Here is a 20,372-nt window from a genome sequence, read left to right as displayed (position 1 = left end):
GGCACAAAATTCGCACTAACAGAAACACCTTCTCTGTTCCTGGGGAGGTGGCTTTGAGAGCAGATCCAGGTGGGGGAAATCCTAGGGGCATTCTCCCTGCCTTCTGCAGGAAACAAGCAATTATTTGGCACCTTCTTTTTAGCGAGGTCCGGTGATGCAGGGACGCAAACTGAGTCCCTGGGCCCGAAGCGCTCTCAGGCCGGCGGGGAGGACAGCCTGGAGAATGTATCCATATCTAGGGGTGCATGGAAAGGGATCTCAACGGATCCCCTAAAATGCCGTGGGTACAGCGCAAGGACTCGAGGAAGCTCGGGCAGGGGAAAAAGCGCAAAAGTTAAACGTTTTCTTGGCAGATGAAGGAGGTAAAGGGATTTCAGGAACTGGCACCTCGCGGATGGGATGGATGTCCTGGGAGGCGCGAGGCAGAGCTCAGACCTGCACCCGGCGGTCCCCACTGTGCCGGATCCGTGCGGGACACTCGGGAATCGCCCACTTAGGGCTCTGCGCTGTACTGGCGCCAGCAAACAGCAGTTCCTCCCCATGCAAAGGCGGAGGGGCGCTGCGCCCTCCTTGGCGAGGGACCGGCCCGGCAGGCTGACTTCGGAGCCCGGCGCCCCGCCGGGAAGCGACCGCGCCAGCCCGGCCGCCTGACGCCAGCGGAAGTGCGAGCTCGGGGCGAGCCTGCTCCGCCGCCGGGCGCCCGGGAAGGGGCGAGGACGGGGCGGGGAAGGGGCGGGGCCGGCCCGGGCCGGGCGGGGCCTGAACGGCGGGGCGGGGCTTGGCGGCGGTTGTTTTCCCCCGGGCGGCGGTGCCTGGGCTCTCGGCTGCGGCTGCTCGGCGTGGGGGCGTGAGCCGCGGCGGAGAGGGGCGCCCGGGAGCCGGGGGCCGCAGCGGAGCCAGCGGGCGCACCCGTGGGCGTTGGCCGCCGCGATGTCTGCTCGGTGCTGTGCGGGCCAGGTGAGCGAGGCGGGCCGCCGCGGGGGCTTGTCGGATCGGAGGACCGGGCCAGGAGTCCTGGCGCTGCGGGCTCGCCTGGGCGCGCTTCCAGCTCCGCGGCCGAAGCAGGGGTCGGGGCGGGTCGCCTGGGCTGACCTCGCGCCGCTTGGGTGAGCGCCTCGGGCCGGGAAATCCTTGCCCCGGACGGGCGGGAAGCGCAGGGGGAAGCCGGAGAGACTGCCGTGAGGTCTTCCAGTCCGGCCTCGGGGACTCCGCGTGGGGCGGGGCGTGCACGGCTCGGGCGGAGTATCCCGACCGCTCCAGGGGTGTGTCGCCTCCCGCCCAGAACACTGGTGAGTGGCTGTCCCGGCTCCGCCTGTCGGATGAACCCAGGAAAAAATGTGGGTTTGGGCAACGTCTGCTTTCCCATACCGTGAACAAAACTCGGGTCAGACGACCCAGGCAGGTAGTGCTTGACATCTGGAGGTCTAGCGCGTGGGCGCTATATATACCTTTGAGAATGTCTCGAAGCCTAATTTCCAGACTACCGGGCGCAGGTTTGGGCGAAGGGCAAACTCATCTCTGCTTCTTGAGTTTCCCGACCCAACCCTGGCTCGGTCCTGGCACGACTGCCTGGCTAGGGCGCGAGCCTTCCTGCCTCTCTTTGGAACTAAACTTGCTCAAACCTGTTTTGTAACTTTTGCTTGTTAAACCCGTGATATCTTTTTTTTTTTTTTTTTGAGATAGTCTCACTATGTTGCCCAGGCTAGAATGAGTGCCGTGGCATCAGCCTAGCTCACAGCAACCTCAAACTCCTGGGCTCAAGCGATCCTTCTGCCTCAGCCTCCCGAGTAGCTGGGACTACAGGCATGCACCACCATGCCCGGCTAATTTTTTCTATATATATTTTTAGCTGTCCATATAATTTCTTTCTGTTTTTAGTAGAGACGGGGTCTCGCTCTCGCTCAGGCTGGTCTCGAACTCCTGAGCTCCAACGATCCGCCCGCCTCGGCCTCCCAGAGTGCTAGGATTACAGGCGTCAGCCACCGCGCCCGACCACTAAACCCGTGATATCTTAAAACATATATGTCCACTTGGGATAGGCGCCTCCTACCAGTTAGTGCAGCGATGCAGAATTAGTAGGTTTCAGTCCTTTTATGCTATTTCACTCCTTCCTGCGGAGTTTGAAAAAAAACGAAGTAGGTAAAGTCTTCTGGACGTCAGGCTCCCTCCTCGTCCATGATTATCAGCGTTTCTGTACAGAGTTCTAATGGTGTGTTTTCCCAAATGAATCTGGCTCTGGGGAGCATTCCGGTGCCGGGGTGTTGTTGCTGTCACTCCGCCTTAGGACAGTTGAGGCCGGTGGTAAGCGGCATGGGGGTTAAGCTGTGGGTTTCTGTAACCAGCGACTAGGCTGGCAAATAATCCATCCTCTTTGGCTTGGCAGTGTGGAGTTATCTTGATTTTTGAGGTCTAATAGTGTGCTTGGCATGCTTTCAAGCTGACCTTTTCAGAGATGAGAAAATTGAGGCTTTTGACTTGAGGTGAAATGATTTTTCCCTGAGTCAGGCAGAGAGAGAAGGGTCACCACCACACCAGCGATTTGAGACCAAGGTGGACCAGAAAAGGCTGCTTTTAGAAAGTTCTGCAAATCTTTTATTCTCATTGTTTTGAGAATATTGCTCTCCAATATAATGCAACACTTTTCGTTATATAGTAAGTACATGACAGATATTTAGGGGCTTCTGTCCTTCTGGTCTCTCGAAAGCCCCTTGAGGCTCTTTCTGTGACTCCAAGTGCCTAATTTAGGGCTTTATAAATTATCAGCAAGGCTGGGCGTGGTGGCTCACGCCTGTAATCCTAGCACTCTGGGAGGCTGAGGCGGGTGGATTGCTGGAGGTCAGGAGTTCAAGACCAGCCTGAGCAAGAGCGAGACCCCGTCTCTACTAAAAATAGAAAGAAATTATCTGGCCAACTAAAATATACATATAAAAAAAAATTAGCCGGGCATGGTGGCGCATGCCTGTAGTCCCAGCTACTCGGGAGGCTGAGGCAGTAGGATCGCTTAAGCCCAGGAGTTTGAGGTTGCTGTGAGCTAGGCTGACGCCACGGCACTCTAGCCCGGGCAAAAGAGCGAGACTCTGTCTCAAAAAAAAAAATTATCAGCAGTATATGAGTGGGTTTTGTAAAAGACTTATTTTGATATTGATATTTTGACAGCATTTAATGACTTGTTTCTAAAATCTTCCCTCCCATGACTTTGGAAAGAACCAAATCCTGGCCATTCATTGCAGAAAAGTTAACTTCTGCTTTCTCAGGACTGCCTGAGGTGGCATCAGTGTGGTGGGTTTCAACCGCAGTGTGATGGCGATCACACTATGATTTCACGTGGATAGAGCTGTTAAGAAGTTAAAAACAAACAACCTTATAGCACCATCAGAAGCTGGTCTACCAATTCTTTTGTTTGTTTGAGCACCCACCATGTGCCAGGAGCTGGCTATATGGTCTTAAGCCAGACTGACATCTCTGCCCTCAGTGGTCCGTCTTGGGGGGGAAGGGAGGGGATGGTTATTCATAAGCATGTAAACAATGAAACAATAAATACTGGTACTGTAACAAGACTGTGTGGTAAGCAGCCTTGGGTAGGGTTGCTGGGGGAGTCTGTCTGAGAAGGTGCCCCTGGAATGCAGACTGATCAGTGCGGAGAGGCACCCATGCCTGGGTCGGGGTATAGAAGGAAGTCCAGGGTGGCTGGAGTGTGTTGGACTGAGGTGAGGCAGATGAGGTCAGAGAGGTGGGCAGGGCCAGGTATGGCCAGAGCCCATCATCTGCTGATGGCATTTGGGTTTTATCTTGGTCGTAGTGAAATGCTGTGATCATGAGCAGTGTGAGGTGTGCTTTGATTTGCACTTAGAAGGTCACCTGGGGGTGCTGGACTATACCAGGGACTAGAATGGAGGTGGAGAGAACAGTCTGAGCTGGTCATTCAGTGAATATTTTTGAACTGCCTCTTATGTTCAGACAGTGTTCTAGGCTTCAGCAGTGAACAAGAATCCCTTCCTGATGGAGCTTAAATCTTGGTAGTCTGCTGCTGTTGTTCTAGTCCAGGGAGGAAAGAATATGGTACCTTAATTTAGGCTACGGCTGTAGGAGTAGGTACAGTGGGACATTGTTGGCTTCTGTATATATTTCAGAGGTAGAAATGGATTTGAGCATGGATTAAAAGTGTGGCATGAGAATGAGAAAGATTCTTTTTTTGGCCTGAGCCACTAGGCAAAATGATTATCCCATTTACTGAGGTGAAGAAGGAGGCTGATAGAAAGAGGACATTTGGTGAGGAAAACCCATAGTTTTCTTTTGGCTTTTTTGTATCAGAGATATTAATACCTCTTGTAAATTAAATAGAGTTGGGAAGTCACTAGTTGGATATTCAAGTCAGGGGAAAAGTTTGAGGGTGGAGATAGAAATTTTGAGGGCATTCTTTAACTGAGGACCATCGGAAACAATGCATAACTCAGAAAAGAGCCTAAGTTTTGAACTCAGAACTCAGTTTGAATTGGGAAATCTGGACAGCAAGGGCTGGTACAACTGTGGACAAGTTATTTACCCTGTATTACCTCAGTTTTCCTCAACTGTAGAATGGGTGTGGTAATACTTCTTAGGGTTATTAAGAACATTACAGGTGAAGTCTCTAATATGGGATTTGGAGTAAGGAACATAACCCACCTGCAGCAGTACAGTCTGCAGGTCGTCTTATTTTATTTTTGTGTCTACTCTGTTATTCACTTGGATTTTGCTTAGGCGATTGGCTAATGGATGCTAAGAAGGCAGAGATTACAGGGAGGTGGTCACTCAACAATACCTTCTGGGAAGTGTGGGGGAGGCTATAGAAAATGACAGCGCACACTGTCAGAGGTGAAGTGAGGTGTGTACTTGAAAAATATAGACAACCTTTCTAAGGCAATTTGAGAGTAAGGCTTGGGAGAGTTTGCTGCAGGCAAGTATGAGCATTAATGATCATAATAATATTGTCAGGTTTTAGTCTGAAACTGTCGGTTCTTGGTGTGCTCATGGCCGAAGAATGAACAGACATGCCAAAGTTAGGCAAGCACGAAAATGAGGTTTATTGAAGAGAGAAAGATAGGATTATAGGGCAAGAGCAAGATATAAGTTTACAGAGCATGGTACATACTCCATGGGTGATGACTGGACCCATTGTCACAGCAGGGCAAGCAAAAGGAACGGCAAAGAAAGAGAGGTTGACTGTGGTCCACATCTTATTTTATAGTGCCTGGATAGGGACCACCCTCGTGGTTCAGAGGTCACCATGAAACCACTTTGATTGGACAGTTGGGAGTCACATGACCTGAGCCTTACCTATACATGTGGGTTCTAGGTCACTTTCTGGACTTTGCTGTACCCATGTGGCTTGGCCTGTGGGCTAGAGAGTCGTCTGCATTCTTTTGCAGCTGGCCCACCAAGTTGTGATTGACAGATTCGAAGGGTATTCCCTCCTGCCCCAGGTATGGAGAATCAGGGTTGGGCAGGACCAAGATGGGGGCAACAGCACCCACTTTCATCCCTAGGAGACGCAGAATCCCTCACTGTCTTCCTAACAATAATAGCTGAAGTTTATTTTAGCCCACAGTATGCTCTGTTTTCATGTGCATTATATGATTTATTCTGCACAAAAACTCTGTGAGGTGGGTGATGTTCTACTTGGCCTCCTTTTATAGGCGAGTGAACTGAAGTACAGAGAAATAAATTAAATGACTGATGTTACATGATGGTGGAGCCAGGCCTTGAGTACTGGTCCACCCAACTCAAGTTGCGTGACCTTTGTCCCAGACTTATATTTCTTATTATCCTTATTATTACAATATGAATAAGTAATAACAACTGTTACAAATGGACCTGCGGCAGTTTTGAATACACAGCCATTAGGCTATTTTGGTAGATACTGTTGGGTGCAGGTAGTAATGGTTGAGTGAGGATTAACTTCTTCCTCATACCTAGTTCAAGTTGTAAAGACCAAAGGCTCAGACCACATTTTGCCACACATACAGACATGTAGTGGCAGGCATGCACAGAACAGCCATGCAGCCTTTTCCGAGCTCTTTGCCCTGTATGGTGCTCTGACGTGCTTCTTGCCTGAAAAGTTCACCTGAGGCAAATGGGACAGCATTCTAGTAGGCAAGACATGCTAGCTTTTTGGTTGATTGGTAACCAATACGACTGCACCAGCAGGACCACTTGGGAGGGTGAAGTCCATGGTTGCTCTTCTCAGTTCTCAGAGTAAGGACTCACTATCCTTACAGCCAGTTTGTGTTTCTTGATCATGAAGATTTTCCCTAATGAAAACCCATTTCTAATGCTTGTTATGTTAATAACAAAGCCGTGAATGCCACCAGGGACTATCCATTGTCAAAGATCAACAAAGCCTGACATTAGTTAAAGCAGTAAAACCAGATTTTATTCCCTAACTATTGACTGTAGGGGAAAGAGCTGAGTGCCATTCCGTTTTGTGCAAAGGTGACTTGGCACTTTAAAGGGAGAATAAGGGAGTAAGAAGGAGGGTGAGCGGAAGCTCAAGCAGAGTCAGGAAAGTGAACAGTTACAAAGCGCTGGTCAGCGTAAATGCAGTTAGGCCAGCTGCTTGCTGGCTGGCTCTGATCAAAGCTAGGATTCTGTTCTCCCTTTACTTCCTGATGATTACATTTTAAAAGAATGGCCTTTAGGTCTTTGTGAAAGACTCTTCTGAGTCTTAGGAGGTATGTATACATCTCAAAGGGACACAGGAAGGATTCACCATTGTAAACCTTTTTTAGTAAATGCTCTAAGGAAGGGGGTCTGGGGCCTATCTTCAGGTGTTGGCTAGAACAAACAGTAAATTCTTTTGACAACCCAGAGCTTTTCCAGACTGGAATGCAAAAGCGGGGCCCAGTCAGGCTTGGCCTTAGGCTGCTAGAAACCACGTTAAAGTTTGGTCAGGTCTCTTAGTGCAGGGGATTAGACCGAGTCAGTATGGACCTAGAGAGTTGAGAGTTCTTGGAGTTCTCAACATTTCGCACCATTATGCTGGTTAACAAACCCTCTGATGTCATTCGAGTTACAGGGTAACCAGAGTCCATGCAGGAGACGCCTTTTAGAGTCTGGCCTCTGATTAAATGTTGGTTGGAATGGGTCTTCTCTTCAGGGCAACTGACCGCCCCTAGATCGTAGCTTAAAACACACACCCATGCACAGTCCATGAAGACTTATTTAAAAAGTTGATTAAATACCACATAATAATAATGATTCCCCCGAAAACGTCCTTCCTTCTTTATAAAGCCCAAATCTATACTTTGAAGGCCCAGGTCAAGATCTTTCTTTTGTTCTGAGAGGCCTTGCAGAGCTTTGTACTTAGACTTGTCCAAACCACTTAGTACTTAGTTATCTGATGGCGTTAGAATTGTGTCCTGGTTGCTGCAAGGATGTGTTTCCTCTTTCCTCCTAGGCAGAGCACATGCCCTGACCTAGCTGAACCCCCTGTTGAGTGCTTTTGGTTACAAAACTCTTGTTCCCTACTGTTCTTTGTTTACAGTGATTGGAAATGTTAGGTCCTCATTATATTACATGTTGCTTCCACCATTGGAAGGGATCCAGGCACAAATTCATTCTTTCCATGACTGACACTCTTTTGAACAATGCAAGGGTATTTGTGAAACACACGTATTGTTACCCAGAGAGAACTATATTTTGATGTTTTATATTCAATCATTTATATTTAATGTTTATGATTTTACTTTGCAAAATTGGAATTATGTTGGAAGCACTGTATTTGATTCCACTCTTTTTGCTCAATTATGGTGACCCAGGAAGTTGTTAACATGTACCAGTCACTAAATTGCAGCCATTAATATTTTTTGAGCTTACATTCAAATGTAGGTAGGTAGTCTTCTATCTTCAAACATGACTGTTTTTTCTTTTCCCTCCCTCCCTCCCTCCCTTCCTTCCTTCCTTCCTTCCTTCCTTCCTTCCTTCCACCCACTAGTCAAGTGAAGCAGTAGAGAAGGAACAAATAAAACTAACTGGTTATGATCCATTAGTTGTAAACACCAGTCACTAAATTGCAGCCATTAATATTTTTTGAGCTTACATTCAAATGTAGGTAGGTAGTCTTCTATCTTCAAACATGACTGTTTTTTCTTTTCCCTCCCTCCCTCCCTCCCTCCCTCCCTCCCTCCCTTCCTTCCTTCCTTCCTTCCTTCCACCCACTAGTCAAGTGAAGCAGTAGAGAAGGAACAAATTAAACTAACTGGTTATGATCCATTAGTTGTAAACACCACTGCACTCAGAGTAGCCCGTGATATTTCTGTAGAGATGTTGAATGTGTGAAAGTCACTTAATACATTTATGTGTTAATAGTTTTGTGTGTTTCTATTTCTAAAAGTCTAAAAATAATTTTAAAAAATCCCTAATTATACCTCTGTTAGATGTCATCATTGACAATACATTTCACTCATTTTCAACATTTTCTTTAACTTTGATCTTTTTCTTTATAGTTACTTACACAGATACTGTCCATCTAAATGGTGATTGAGTCACTGGTTTCCTGCTATATGAAGGTGCCCATCTTTGTTTCAGTTGTGTTAATTTTGAGTCCTGTACTTCTTATCACTAGTACCAGGAAATTTTATTTTTCTATTTGTTTTTATAACATGTGGGCAAAATGCAGTAAAATGCCCACATAATTGCTCTACCATATTAACAAAGGGTGGTGATTGGGCTGATGTTGAACTGTTGGCTGATGCATTAGTCCTCACTTATCTTCACCTTCCACAGTCTGTGGTTTTAGTTATTTGCAGTCTACTGGAGTATGAAAATATTAAATAGAAAATTCCAGAAATAAACAATTCATAAGTTTGATGTTACACACTGTTGTGAGTACTGTGACAAAACCTCACTCCATCCTGCCTGGGACGTGAATAATTCTCTGTCCGACGTGAATAATCCTCTGTCCAGCATATCCACTCTGTCACTTAGGAGCCATCTCAGTTATCACATTGACTGTTGCAGTATTGCAGTGCTTGTGTTCTTCCAGAAGCCATGTCACCCTTATTGGATTTAGTGGCCCCAAAGCACAAGAGTAGTGATGCTGGCATATTATTATAATTGTTCTATTTTATTATTAGTTATTGTATTAATCTGTTGTGCCTAATTTATAACCTAAATGTTATGCTGTTTGTTAATCTCTTACTGTGCCTAATTTAGAAATTACACTTGATCATAGATAGCTATGTATGTATAGGAAAAAACAGTGTATATAGGGTTTGGTACTATCCAAGGTTTCAGGCATCCACGGGGCGGGGGCGGGGGCGGGTGGTGGGAGGGTGGGGGGGCTTGGAACGTATCCCTGGGAGAGAAGGGGAGACGACTGTATAGCTCACTGGTGAGCTGATATAGGAAGGGTGGTTTGGAGATATCTTTGTGTAATGTAGCCAAGTTCAGATAAGTCTCTGTCACCTTGAACAGCAAGGAGAGTGAAGGGTATAGTTGGAGAGTTTATCATGAAGGTTGCTCATTCAGATTTGTTTTCTTGGGCTGCTTTATAGCTGACCTGGCGAGCTGACAAATAGCTTTGGGCTGCAGCAAGAGCGAGTGGGTTGATTTTGCTGGGAGGGCTGAGAGGCCAGTCTGTAGGGAGTGGAAGGCAGCCTCTGACTCATCTCTCTGCTCAAGAGATAAAAGGTAACACCCCCTTTCCCATAGCTTGCTTCCCGCCCCCGTTTTCTGTGTAAATATTGCCTGTAGATTTCCCACAGATATTGAGTATCTGGGAGTGATTCAACTGTGAGATTTGGAAGCTTTACTTTTCAGTTTTCCAGGTGCCGTAATGTAATCACCATTTAGAAGCCTCAGAGAGGGTAGAGCAGTAATTATGGCATTGTCTACTTTTATTTCAGAGCAGTACATGGTCAGATCATCTCTGATAAATTGTTAAAAAGGAAGTCCTCATATAAACTGGTATGTCTGCAGAACTAGACATTATGTGCAATTCCTTTTTATTCCTTGATCCAGCTGTTTTCAGATTTTAAAAAGATGGTAATTCCTGCCTAATTATAAAGATCCTGTGTTCTCATAGTGTCCTGAGTCAGGCAGCATTGCCAGTGAATTTTCACTACATATTGCTGTTATTAGTTGACTTTAGGTTTATGGTTGGGTGCTGACAGCAGTATCAGTCAAGTAACTGATTGTTCCTGAATATTAGGCTTTCCAAGTAGTCCATGGTAAACTTTTGCAGTCCTATTTAAAATGCATTTTAAAACATTTCTAGTGGGGATATCCCCATATCTTCTAGCTTGTGTATTAATGATATTTTAAAAGATTTTAGAACCTAATCCGGGAGTCAGTGTAGGGTATGTAGGAAATTCAAATAGTGGATCGATTTGATTACATAAAACATCTGTTTGACTTTTAAAGGAAACAGGATTTTACTTTTGGCTTTTCTTCTGTAGTTTGTCTTGTGAAATTAAAGTTGCTGATGTTTAAGGAAAGCAGCTGTTATGGAAAAACTTAGAGTGGGTTTTTATCACAGAATAAATTTTGAAACAATTTGTGGGTTTGAAGTAAGGTTACAGCATATGGTGATTAGACAGCATTTTTCCCCCCTCATGAAAACCGTCTAGTCAAAACAAAAGTGGGAAAAACACATACACAACCCCTTAAATCTTATTTATGAAAAGATAACTAGGGGAAATGGAAAATCAGACTTCTGTTTAAGTATCATTTTTTATAAACTGGCTAACCAACTGCATTTTGAAACAAAGCTCTTGAGGTCTTTGTGGAATTCCTTTTCCAGTTTTTTGTTCTCCCATTATATCTCAGTAATTTAGTGGAGGGCTGATTCTCCTAATGCTTTGATTCTTGGCTAGTGTGGTTTACCAAAACTGGGGAGGAATTCAGTCTTTTGTTCTTAATGCCATGCTCGTTGATCTCCCCCAGTGGAAACAATTGCAGTTATTTTGTTTCCATAGTAATCAAACTGTTCTTTGTAATAGGATTCTATAGCAATAAATTTTTTTCAGTTTTGCTAGCATTATCCCTAAGGATTCTAGGACATTGTAGACTTATTTCATTTGCTGCTGCTGTTGTTGTTGTTGTTGTTTTAAAAGAGCTAACAAATTCCCTAAAGCAATATGTCAGTAGCTAAACCCACTTTTGTGCTTGGGAGCAACTTGGGAGTGGAGGCTGGATTTCCTAGCAGTATAAGGTTGTCCCTGGGGCAGTACTTCCTCACAGACCAGACTGAGGGCTTGTGGACCTTAGCTGTGGACCTCTGGGAAGAAGAGGTGGGGAGGGGATGGTGAGTGGGGGACACTGCCTCCTGGGAGTAGATGAGCCCACCCAGGGGAGCATGTGGAGAGTGGGTCCCTATGAACGGGCACTAGAGGTTCCATGCAACCCCGCAGGAGCACACACAGTCATGTCTATGTGTATCCTGAACGCTTTGCCCAGAAGTAGGTCCTATTTCTCAGCTTCTCAAAGGAATCTTCTGACATAGAAAAAGACAGGTGTAGAAGAAGCAGGAAAGACCAACTATGGAACCTTGAGAGACATTTCCATTTAAAAAGCAGACATTCCCTTTCTCCTACAGGAAAGAAAGACAATGACGGTAACTTTAAAAGCCTGCCTGGAGAGGAAAGAGCCATAGAGCTGTTGGCCTGGTCAGATGACACCCAGAAGTCCAGGGAGAGGGAGATCAGTGCCTGGGGGCTTTAAGAGTTGCTGGGGGTTTTGGCATCCTCAGCTTCCAGGCAGCAGAAGGTAGAGTGACCTGTGTAATGGAGTACTGGGAGCTGAGGAACTGAAGCTAGGGAGGGGAGGTCATTATCTTTTAGGATAAAAGGAAAAGCCTGGTATGGTGGATCATGCCTATAATCCTAGCACTTTGGGAGGCCAAGGCAGGAGGATGGGAGGATCGCTTGAGGCCAGGAGTTTGACACCAGCCTGGGCCACATAGCGAGACCTGTCTCTTTAAAAATAATATATAAATAAAAATAAAATGAGGAGCAGGTTGAACCTGAGGAAGTTTAGGCTGGCCTTTAAAGGATGGTAGGCTTGGACACTTCTGCCCCCAAATTGCAGGATGCTGAAATTTAATTACTCTTTAAGTTTTCCTGTAACCTCTACCGTATCAAAATTTATTCCAGACATGGCTTCCATCCCCTAGATTCTCTTTGCTTTGAAGAAATCCCCCACCTTCAACATCCCCTGGCTCCCACTTTTTTCTAAATTTGTTGAGTCTTGTCAACTGGGATTCTATTCTTCTTTGGAAAATTCTGGAGAGGCAAGTCTACTTCTGGAGAGATCCAAGTTTTGCTGCTTGCTGGGTGGTTTTTGAAGTAGATCATGGAATCAGAAACTCTTGGAAGAGTTAAGGGGAGAGTGAAGGGACTCTCTTAACAGGAGTCCCTTTTTAATTTCCCATCTGAAGCTTAGATGTCCTTTTCAATGCTCCTCCTCAGTGTGCATCTGTGTCTGAACGTCTGCAGCGTTGAGGAGCTTACTATTGTTCCTAGTTCTTAAGTTTTCTGTGCTTTCGTTTCCTTTCTGTCAATGGGGGAAGTTCCTGTCTTGCCTGCCTCATACGATTGTATTAGGGATAAAAATAAGGTATATATGTGGGAGTCTTTTGTTATCTGTAAAGTGATGATGCAGCTGTGTCATGGTTTGCTGCAGGAAGCCGAGACCACTCGAGATATTTTAAACAGAAGAGGATTTAATATAGGGAACTAGGTGTGTTTAAAAAATAGTTGGAAGAACTAAAGGCGTACTCTTGAACTTAAGAACACAGTGCTCCAGAGGTTGGGAGCCAGAGCTGCTGCCATCACCATGACTGCCTCCTGACACCTGCCAGCTGGTGGCTTGACCCAGGAGCCCTGCATCTTGCTGTTGCAACTGCCTGTCCTATCCCAGGACGTTGCCTGGTAGCAGACACCACAGCAGGAGGGTGGCTTCCACCGTGTTTTCACTTTCCAAATATTGTGAGTGCTGCTAATTGTCAGGACCTTAATAGCAAAGGAGTGTGGGAAATATGGTTTAACGTTTGCAGGTTATTCAATACTGGAGGACATGTAGGAGAAGGTGGGAATGGAGGCAGAGTGGGACAATTGGCCACACTGAGCAAAGGCTATGAGTAATTGGTATGCTAAACTCTACCCTGGTTAGCACTGTCTTCCTGCTCACGATGGCTTGATCCTTAACATAAGGCTGAGTGTGGAGGGTGTTGGGCCTGAAGGCAGGACGCTGGGATGTATATAAACACATTTCTCACTTGGACTAAGGGAGAGGCTCTTTACTCGTTTTCTCCCTCTACTTTTATTGCATGATTGTTTTTCCCACACTGCCAGCAAATTGATCTTTCTGCTAAAGTACAGTTTTTCCTAATAGTGTCATCCTCCTGCCTGATTTTTCCACCATAATGGGGGTTAATTAATGGATTTTCTAAATGCTAGTCCTTTGTAAAAATCGGTTAGAGTTTATATTAAGATAACTTATTCTAAATAACAATGTGCTTATTATGTCTCTTCAGGGATTCCTGATGATGTTGGTCATTTGTGTCCCTTCCTCTCTCCCTCTCTTTTATGTTTTCTTCCTCCTTACTTGATGACCCTAGCTAGGGGGTTTATTAGCCACCCCTCCCCCCCCAGGGTCTCACCATGTCACCAAGGCTAGAGTGCAGCGTTGTGATGTAGCCCACTGCAGCCTCAAACTCCTGAGATCTTTTTTCTAAAATAAGCATTTAAAACCATAAATTTGCATCCCACATATTTTGATATATTATATTTTCATTATTATTCAGGTCAAAGTATTTTCTAAATTCCCTGTGATTTCTTCTTTGAGCTGTGGGTTATTTAGAAGTATGTTGTTAATTTCCAAATATTTGGGGATTTTCCAGGAGTATTTTTGCTATTGATTTGTAATTTAATTTCATGGAAGTCAGAGAATATATTCTGTCTGTATATAATCGTTCCTTTTTTTTATTCCTTTGAAAGTAGCTAAGTAACTTGTCTGAGATATATTCATTCCTTTTAAATCTATTGTTTTATGGTGTAGAATATGACATACCTTGGTGACTGTTTCATGTGCCCTTGAAGAGAACCATGTATTCTACAATTATTGAGTCGTGTTCAAGTTGATTGATAGTGTTGCACAAATCTTCTCCATTTTTACAGATTTTTTTTTTTTGGTCTAATTCTACCAATTACTGGGAGAAGCATGTTATATTTTTCATGTATGATTGTGTTTTTGTCTCTTTCTCCCATTAATTCTGTTAATTTTTGTTTAATGTATTTTGAAGCTCTATTAGATGTACACATTTAGGATTATGTCTCCTTAATGAATCAATCCTTTTATTTTTATAAAATGATCCTTTTTATCTCTGGTAATCTGTCTTTAAGTACTTGTCAGATGTTAATATGCCTGTGAACACCTTTTCAACTTCCAACCCATCTGTATCTTTATATCTAAAAGTATGTCTCTTACAAACATGACATAGGTGGGTCTTGCTTCTTGATCCAATCTAACAATCTTTGCCTTTTAGTCGAATGCTTACATCCCTTACATTTAATGTAATTATTCATATGTTTGAGTTTAAGGCTATAAATTGATCAGTTTCCATTTCATTTCCCCTCTGTTCTTTGTTGTTTCTTATCTTTTTTTGAGGAGAAGGTTAATTGAATATTTTCCACTATCTTTTCTTTTCTTTTCTTTTTTTTAGAGACAGGGTCTCCTGTTGCCTAGTCTGGAGTACAATGGTACAATCATAGTTCACTGCAGCCTTGACCTCCTGGGCTCAAGCAATCCTCCTGCCTCAGCCTCCCGAACAGCTGGGACTACAGGCTCGTGCCACCACGCCTGGCTAAATTAAAAAAATTTTTTTTGTAGAGGTGGAGGTCTCACTATGTTGCCCAGGCTGGTCTTGAACTCCTAGGAGGCCTCAAGTGATCCTCCCACCTCAGCCTCCAAAAGTGCTGGGATTACAAGCATGAGCCATCACACCCAGCCTCCACTATCTTTTCTATGCCTTTTTATTTCTTAAGATGTTCCTAAGATTACAGTATGTAGCACCTTGAAAAAGAGATAAGAGTCAGGAGTTTTCACATTAGTAAGGGAAACTCATCACCAGGCAGACAGATCAATTTACCAGATACTGATTGAATCTTAAAATATGAATTAAGTAACATTACATGACAAATAATTTTAAAACAGTGTTTTATGCTTTATAAGAATAATGTATAATTTTCATAGAAAATTTGGGAAATAAAAGTTTAAATAAGAAAATAAATATCACTTGTGACAACTCAAAATAATTGACTGAGGCAAGCATCTGAATCAGTGGAGGTTTCTTAAGCCAAAGTTTGAGGATGTGCCTGGGAAAAACAAGCAACAGATGCATGACTTTTTTCAGAGGGATTTTGGAACTTCAGTATTTAAGGGGATAAGCATACAGAAAGAAAAGGTAGGAGTGGGCAGTGTGGCAAATGGTTACATTACATTCTTGTGGGGCCCAGGAAATCTACATTTTACCTAATACAAGGTTAATGTTAGAAGACAAAAAAGGAGTGAAGGAAGAATCAATTATGTAGATGTCCCTGGGTAGGTGGAAGAATGATTGGTCTTATTTCTGTTCTGCACCTGAGAAGATAACTTGTAATCAATATTATTAGTGTGGAATCGGCCTTTAGTTTTAGGAGCTAGACTTAGCCTGTAGATCTAAAGTTACAATTTGCATGTCCTTGTTTGTGGGAGGCCAGTGAAGAATTTTCCTATGAATGATCTGTGGGAGCAGTCCTTGTAGATACCTGAGGCCTTTTACTTGTCTGTGGGAAATCTGGCTAATGCATAATGTTAGTAAGCTATTTATTCCAAGGGGGTGTTGCATGACTCAGCCTCCAGCCTTGACCTTTCCTTTTGCCTGAGGAGTTGGGGCTGTGGTCCTGAGATTTTTATTTTCCTTTACACTTGTAATCCCAGACAGAATAAACCCATTTAGTATTTTGTTGTATTTCATTTTAGTATTAAAGTAAAATACTGTATGTACTGTTTTATATTCTAACTTAATTTCACATAACATTGTGGATATTTTCACATATCATAAGAATTTATCTCACGCCTGTAATCCTAGCACTTTGGGAGGCTGAGGTGGGAGGATTGCTTGAGGTCAGGAGTTCAAGACTATCCTGAGCAAGAATGAGACCCCATCTCTAATAAAAAAATTTTAAAAAATAAGTTGAGTGTGGAGTGTGGTGAGGACCCACCTGTAGTCCCAGCCACTTGGGAAGCCGAGGCAGGAGGATTGCTTGAGTCCAGGTATTTGAGGTTGCTGTGAGCTCTGAAGACCCCACTCCTCTCTAGCCTGGGCTACAGAGTGAGATTCTGTCTCAAAAAAAAAAAAAAAAAAAAAAGCTTAAAAGCAAACATTTTAATAGCTATATCAAATGTATTTTGTTACTTTCCTTTTAGATACTTAGTGGAATTTTTAAAAATTACTGTAAGTAGTGCCTCATATTCTAAGCTAGAGCCCTGGAAATAGTTCTGCTGTGATACAACATGACATATGTGTTCTAAAAATTACCACACTGTGCAAAATTTCACAATAAAAGCCACAGATCTTATGGGAAAAATTTGTTTAGGGGCACAGCATTCTAAAACTTTGTCAGTGACACATTAAAAAAAGGAACCTAATGAAAACAATATTACAGTTTTACAAATGTTAAATGGTTAAGAGAGACATAAATACTACAATAAATTTGGCACTTTATTTGAAAAAGACTTGAAATTTGCTTATGAATATTGGTGTTGGAAGAGTTACAGCTTTCAAATTGTGAATTGGTAGGAGGGTTATCTGAAACTGGATGGAAAGTTGAAACACCAGATGTATTTTGGTGTGACTCAGAACACACTGCTTGAACTGCTTTTGTGTGTATTTTGTGTATTACTATGCAGCTCAGTTCAGCTGGGTGCAGTTTTCTGCCTTCACCTAATGTGTCTCAACAGACAGAATTGCACATCCTGTTATGCTCGGATTGTTCCCTAACATATCATTCCTGTTGGAACAAATTTGTGTTTTCAAAACAAGTATAGGGTGAATAGCTCAGAAGCCCTGGATTTGCAGACCTTCTCCAGGAAGGCTGACCAAGTCACAGTCCTGTTAGCTGTGTGAGGGAGGGAGCTGGCCCCCGGCTCCTGTTGGACCAACTCTCAGCAAGTTGTTGCTGGAAGGGTCTTCTGCTCTTCTGACCCAGTTGTGCTCCATTTCTTATACTATCATAAGCAAACAACTCCAGAGATAGGCACTTCCTGTCTTCCAGAGGCAGCTCTACTTCATTCTCAGAGAGCTCAGGTTTAATTCTTCTTCCTGCTGGCCTCCCAAGGGTGAATTGACTTGCCCATATCCTAGGGAGGGATGCAGTAGTTTTTGTACAGTAGAGTTAAAAGTGGCACTGTGGAAGGTGGGCATGGTCTGTGGCTCCTGGGTCACAGAGGACTACAATTGGGTTGGTGTTCCCGGTCCTGATTATAAGCATCCCCAGTGTCCACCCAAACCATAAACTGGAAATTGGGACATGCTAATACAGGGGAATTGTGCCGCTGGGTGTGAGTAATTTCACCCGGATGCCAGTGTATTAGAACTTTTAGTGCACTCAAATAGTTTTTAAGGATAATGGTCACGCAGTGTGGAATTAGAACCATCTTGGGCAGTCTTGGGTTTCAAGCAAGACAGAGAAAGTCTCACTCTCCTGAAGAGGTTTCTGATGGGAGTGATGCCCATCATGCCAGGTCCTGGGTGCCATTCTCAGATGGCTTATGGACTGTCCATGGGATATTGGGAATCTGGGAAGTCGCAGTCTTCTGCAGCTAGAAGGATCCTTAAGGGAGTGGCGTATCCACTTCTCTGAAGTTACTGAGGAGGAAACGGGTCTCTGTACTTCTTCCAAGGCCACACAGTTTATCAGCAAAGAGCTGGGACTGCCACCTTGCTCTCCTGGCCTTTGCCATTCCCCCGTGGTAAATGATGAGAGAGTGAATGTGTGGATATTGGGCTTTTCCTGGAGACATCTGCTGTCTTTGCAGAGCAATTCAACAAAGAGAGCTCATGGCTATAGATATTAAACAGAATCTTATGGTTTAAATCTCAGATTGATTTTTTTATACTGTATTTTGTTGTAATAAAATCAGTTTAAATTTTTTGTCCCCTCCTTTCTCTTAAACTCTCAAGCAGTTTAAATTTTTTCCCAGAACGTTCTGCTTTGTATGTGGATCGCAGGATTGAACAGAAAGCAGTTTTTAAGACCGTGCCATCTCGCCCAGGGATGTAGTTTGTGAAAGTTGCAGGTTGCTGAGTAAGGGGTATTAGGCTGTTTATTCAGAGCTGGTTAACCAATGAGGCGCTTTATGCAAATCGTTTTGCCCAGCAGCAGCTTATGGCTGGAGGCTTTGAAAAGCATGAAGCAGTAAATTATTTCCTTATGATGGGGGGCAGGGAGGGATGAGAATTGCCACGGATTGCATTTTCTTGGAATCAAGAGGTTCAGCAGGGCTGAGTCTCTGACTTTTTTTTTTTTTTTTTCCTACAGTGGTGTGGCAGAAAGAAAGCAGTGCTCAGTGCTTGAATAAAACACCAATGCTCATTCCATTTGCCCCTCGTCATGGATGGTTTGAGGGTATTACCAGATTATTGCAGAGAACTCCTTCCTCTTCTACTCAGCCTTATCCTTCCTTTCCCCTTTCCTGATGTTTGTAAGACTTTGGGAGTAATGAAAATTAGCTACTGTAAACCAAGTCCAGAGCTCCTGATCAAAAAAAGGTATCTATTAGGTAATTATTAATACTAGAAGAGAGTAAAGAAAAAGCTGTGAGTTAGTTAAGGGAGTGGTGGCACTGGGGAGGTGTCAGCTAGTGTTCCCTGTGGGAATGCTGTTGGTGCTTTGGGTGGGGCAGTTCTTTTGTATTAGGGCGCCCTGTGCTTAGCTGATATTTCACATCTTTGCTTACCCACAGATGCCAGTAGCACTCACCAGTCTTTGTGAAAACAGGAACTTCCTATCTTCATAAAGCACAAGGCCCCTGGGGGATGCCCGGATAAGAACCACTGACTGGCTTAGTGATTTTCTTCATACTGCTTAGAACTCCTGCAAAACGGACGGAATCCTGTTTCCAGTAGTGTACAGCCATAGAGATTAACAAGGACAAAAATAAGCCAGGTGGATGATCCCATGTTAACATATATATGTATCTTTTTTTTTTGGAGACAGAGTCTCTATCACCCAGGTTAGAGTGCAATGGTGTCGTCATAGCTCACTGGAACCTCAAACTCTTGGGCTAAAGCGATCCTCCTGCCCCAGCCTCCTGAGTAGCTAGACCTACAAACTGGTGCCACCACGCCCAGCTAATTTTTTATTTTTTGTAGAGACAGGGTCTCACTTATCGCCCAGGCTGGTCTCAAACTGGCCTCAATCGATCCTCCCGACTTGGCTTCCCACAATGCCAGGATTGCAGGTGTGAGACACCGTGCCCAGCCTGCATTTGTAGTTTGACATAGAGATGTCAGGTTGTACTTCAGAGGTAGTTTACTTTAAACATTGCCCAGAAGTACCATATTAAGATTTAGTGCTTAAGCTAAGCTCATTAAAGTTATGTGTTTGATAGGGGTAGGAAAAGTGTGCTTTATAGCAAGATAATTAATTTAAACAGATTTCTGGTGTGTGTTTTTTCAGCTTTTTTTTTGTTCAGATAGTCCAGAGGTGGTTTAGATGAGTAGTTAAGAGCCAATTCTGGAGACAGGCAGCCTAAATTCATATGTATTCTCTGCCACTTACTAGTGGTGTGCCCTTGATCATTTACTTAATCTCTTTGTGCTTTAGTTTCTGCATCTGTAAAATGGGATAATTCCTAGGATCTTCTTCATATAACTGTGTACTTGGAAGAGGGCTGGCCCAGAGTATGGGTTCATAAATGTTACTTGTTGTTATGGAGAAGGCTGTCATTCTCCCTTGGGGTATTAGTATCCAAATTTTAAGTCATGACTCAGCTTCCTTTGAAGTTTGATTCACGCACTTTCTATCAGAATTAATATGTAGTTCCAATATTTAACCATATTAAAATAGGTTAAAAATGGGTCCATAAAAAGTATTGAGAAAAGATGGATGACCTTTTTTTTTTTTTTTAATTAAAGAGACAAGGTCTCACTCTCTCACCCAGGCTGGAGTACCATGGTGTGATCATAGCTCATTGCAACCTCAAACTCATGGGCTCAAGTGATCCTCCCACCTCTGCCTCCCAGAGTGCTAGGATTACAGACGTGAGCCACCTCACTGGCCTGTCTGTTTTTGGATCTAGCAATTTCACTTTTATTTCCTGTCTTAGAAGTAAACTTGGACTATCTTAATTGA

The 20,372-nt window shown here is 43.8% G+C and overlaps 1 protein-coding gene across 1 annotated transcript in view; it reads left to right on the top strand.

The window, feature by feature from the left end:
- The first annotated feature begins 842 nt into the window (after window positions 1–842).
- SERINC5 (serine incorporator 5) overlaps window positions 843–20,372 on the top strand; it is an 86,336-nt gene continuing 66,806 nt past the window's right edge. Inside the window, exon 1 of the mRNA XM_045566100.1 lies at window positions 843–957. Coding sequence (XP_045422056.1) covers window positions 931–957 — 27 coding nt within the window. The 5' untranslated portion in view covers window positions 843–930. The remainder of the gene's footprint in view (window positions 958–20,372) is intronic.

This window comes from Lemur catta, chromosome 12 (assembly GCF_020740605.2).
Source record: "Lemur catta isolate mLemCat1 chromosome 12, mLemCat1.pri, whole genome shotgun sequence".
In the NCBI taxonomy this organism is placed as follows: Eukaryota; Metazoa; Chordata; class Mammalia; order Primates; family Lemuridae; genus Lemur; species Lemur catta.
This window is presented reverse-complemented; position numbering and strand designations above follow the sequence as displayed.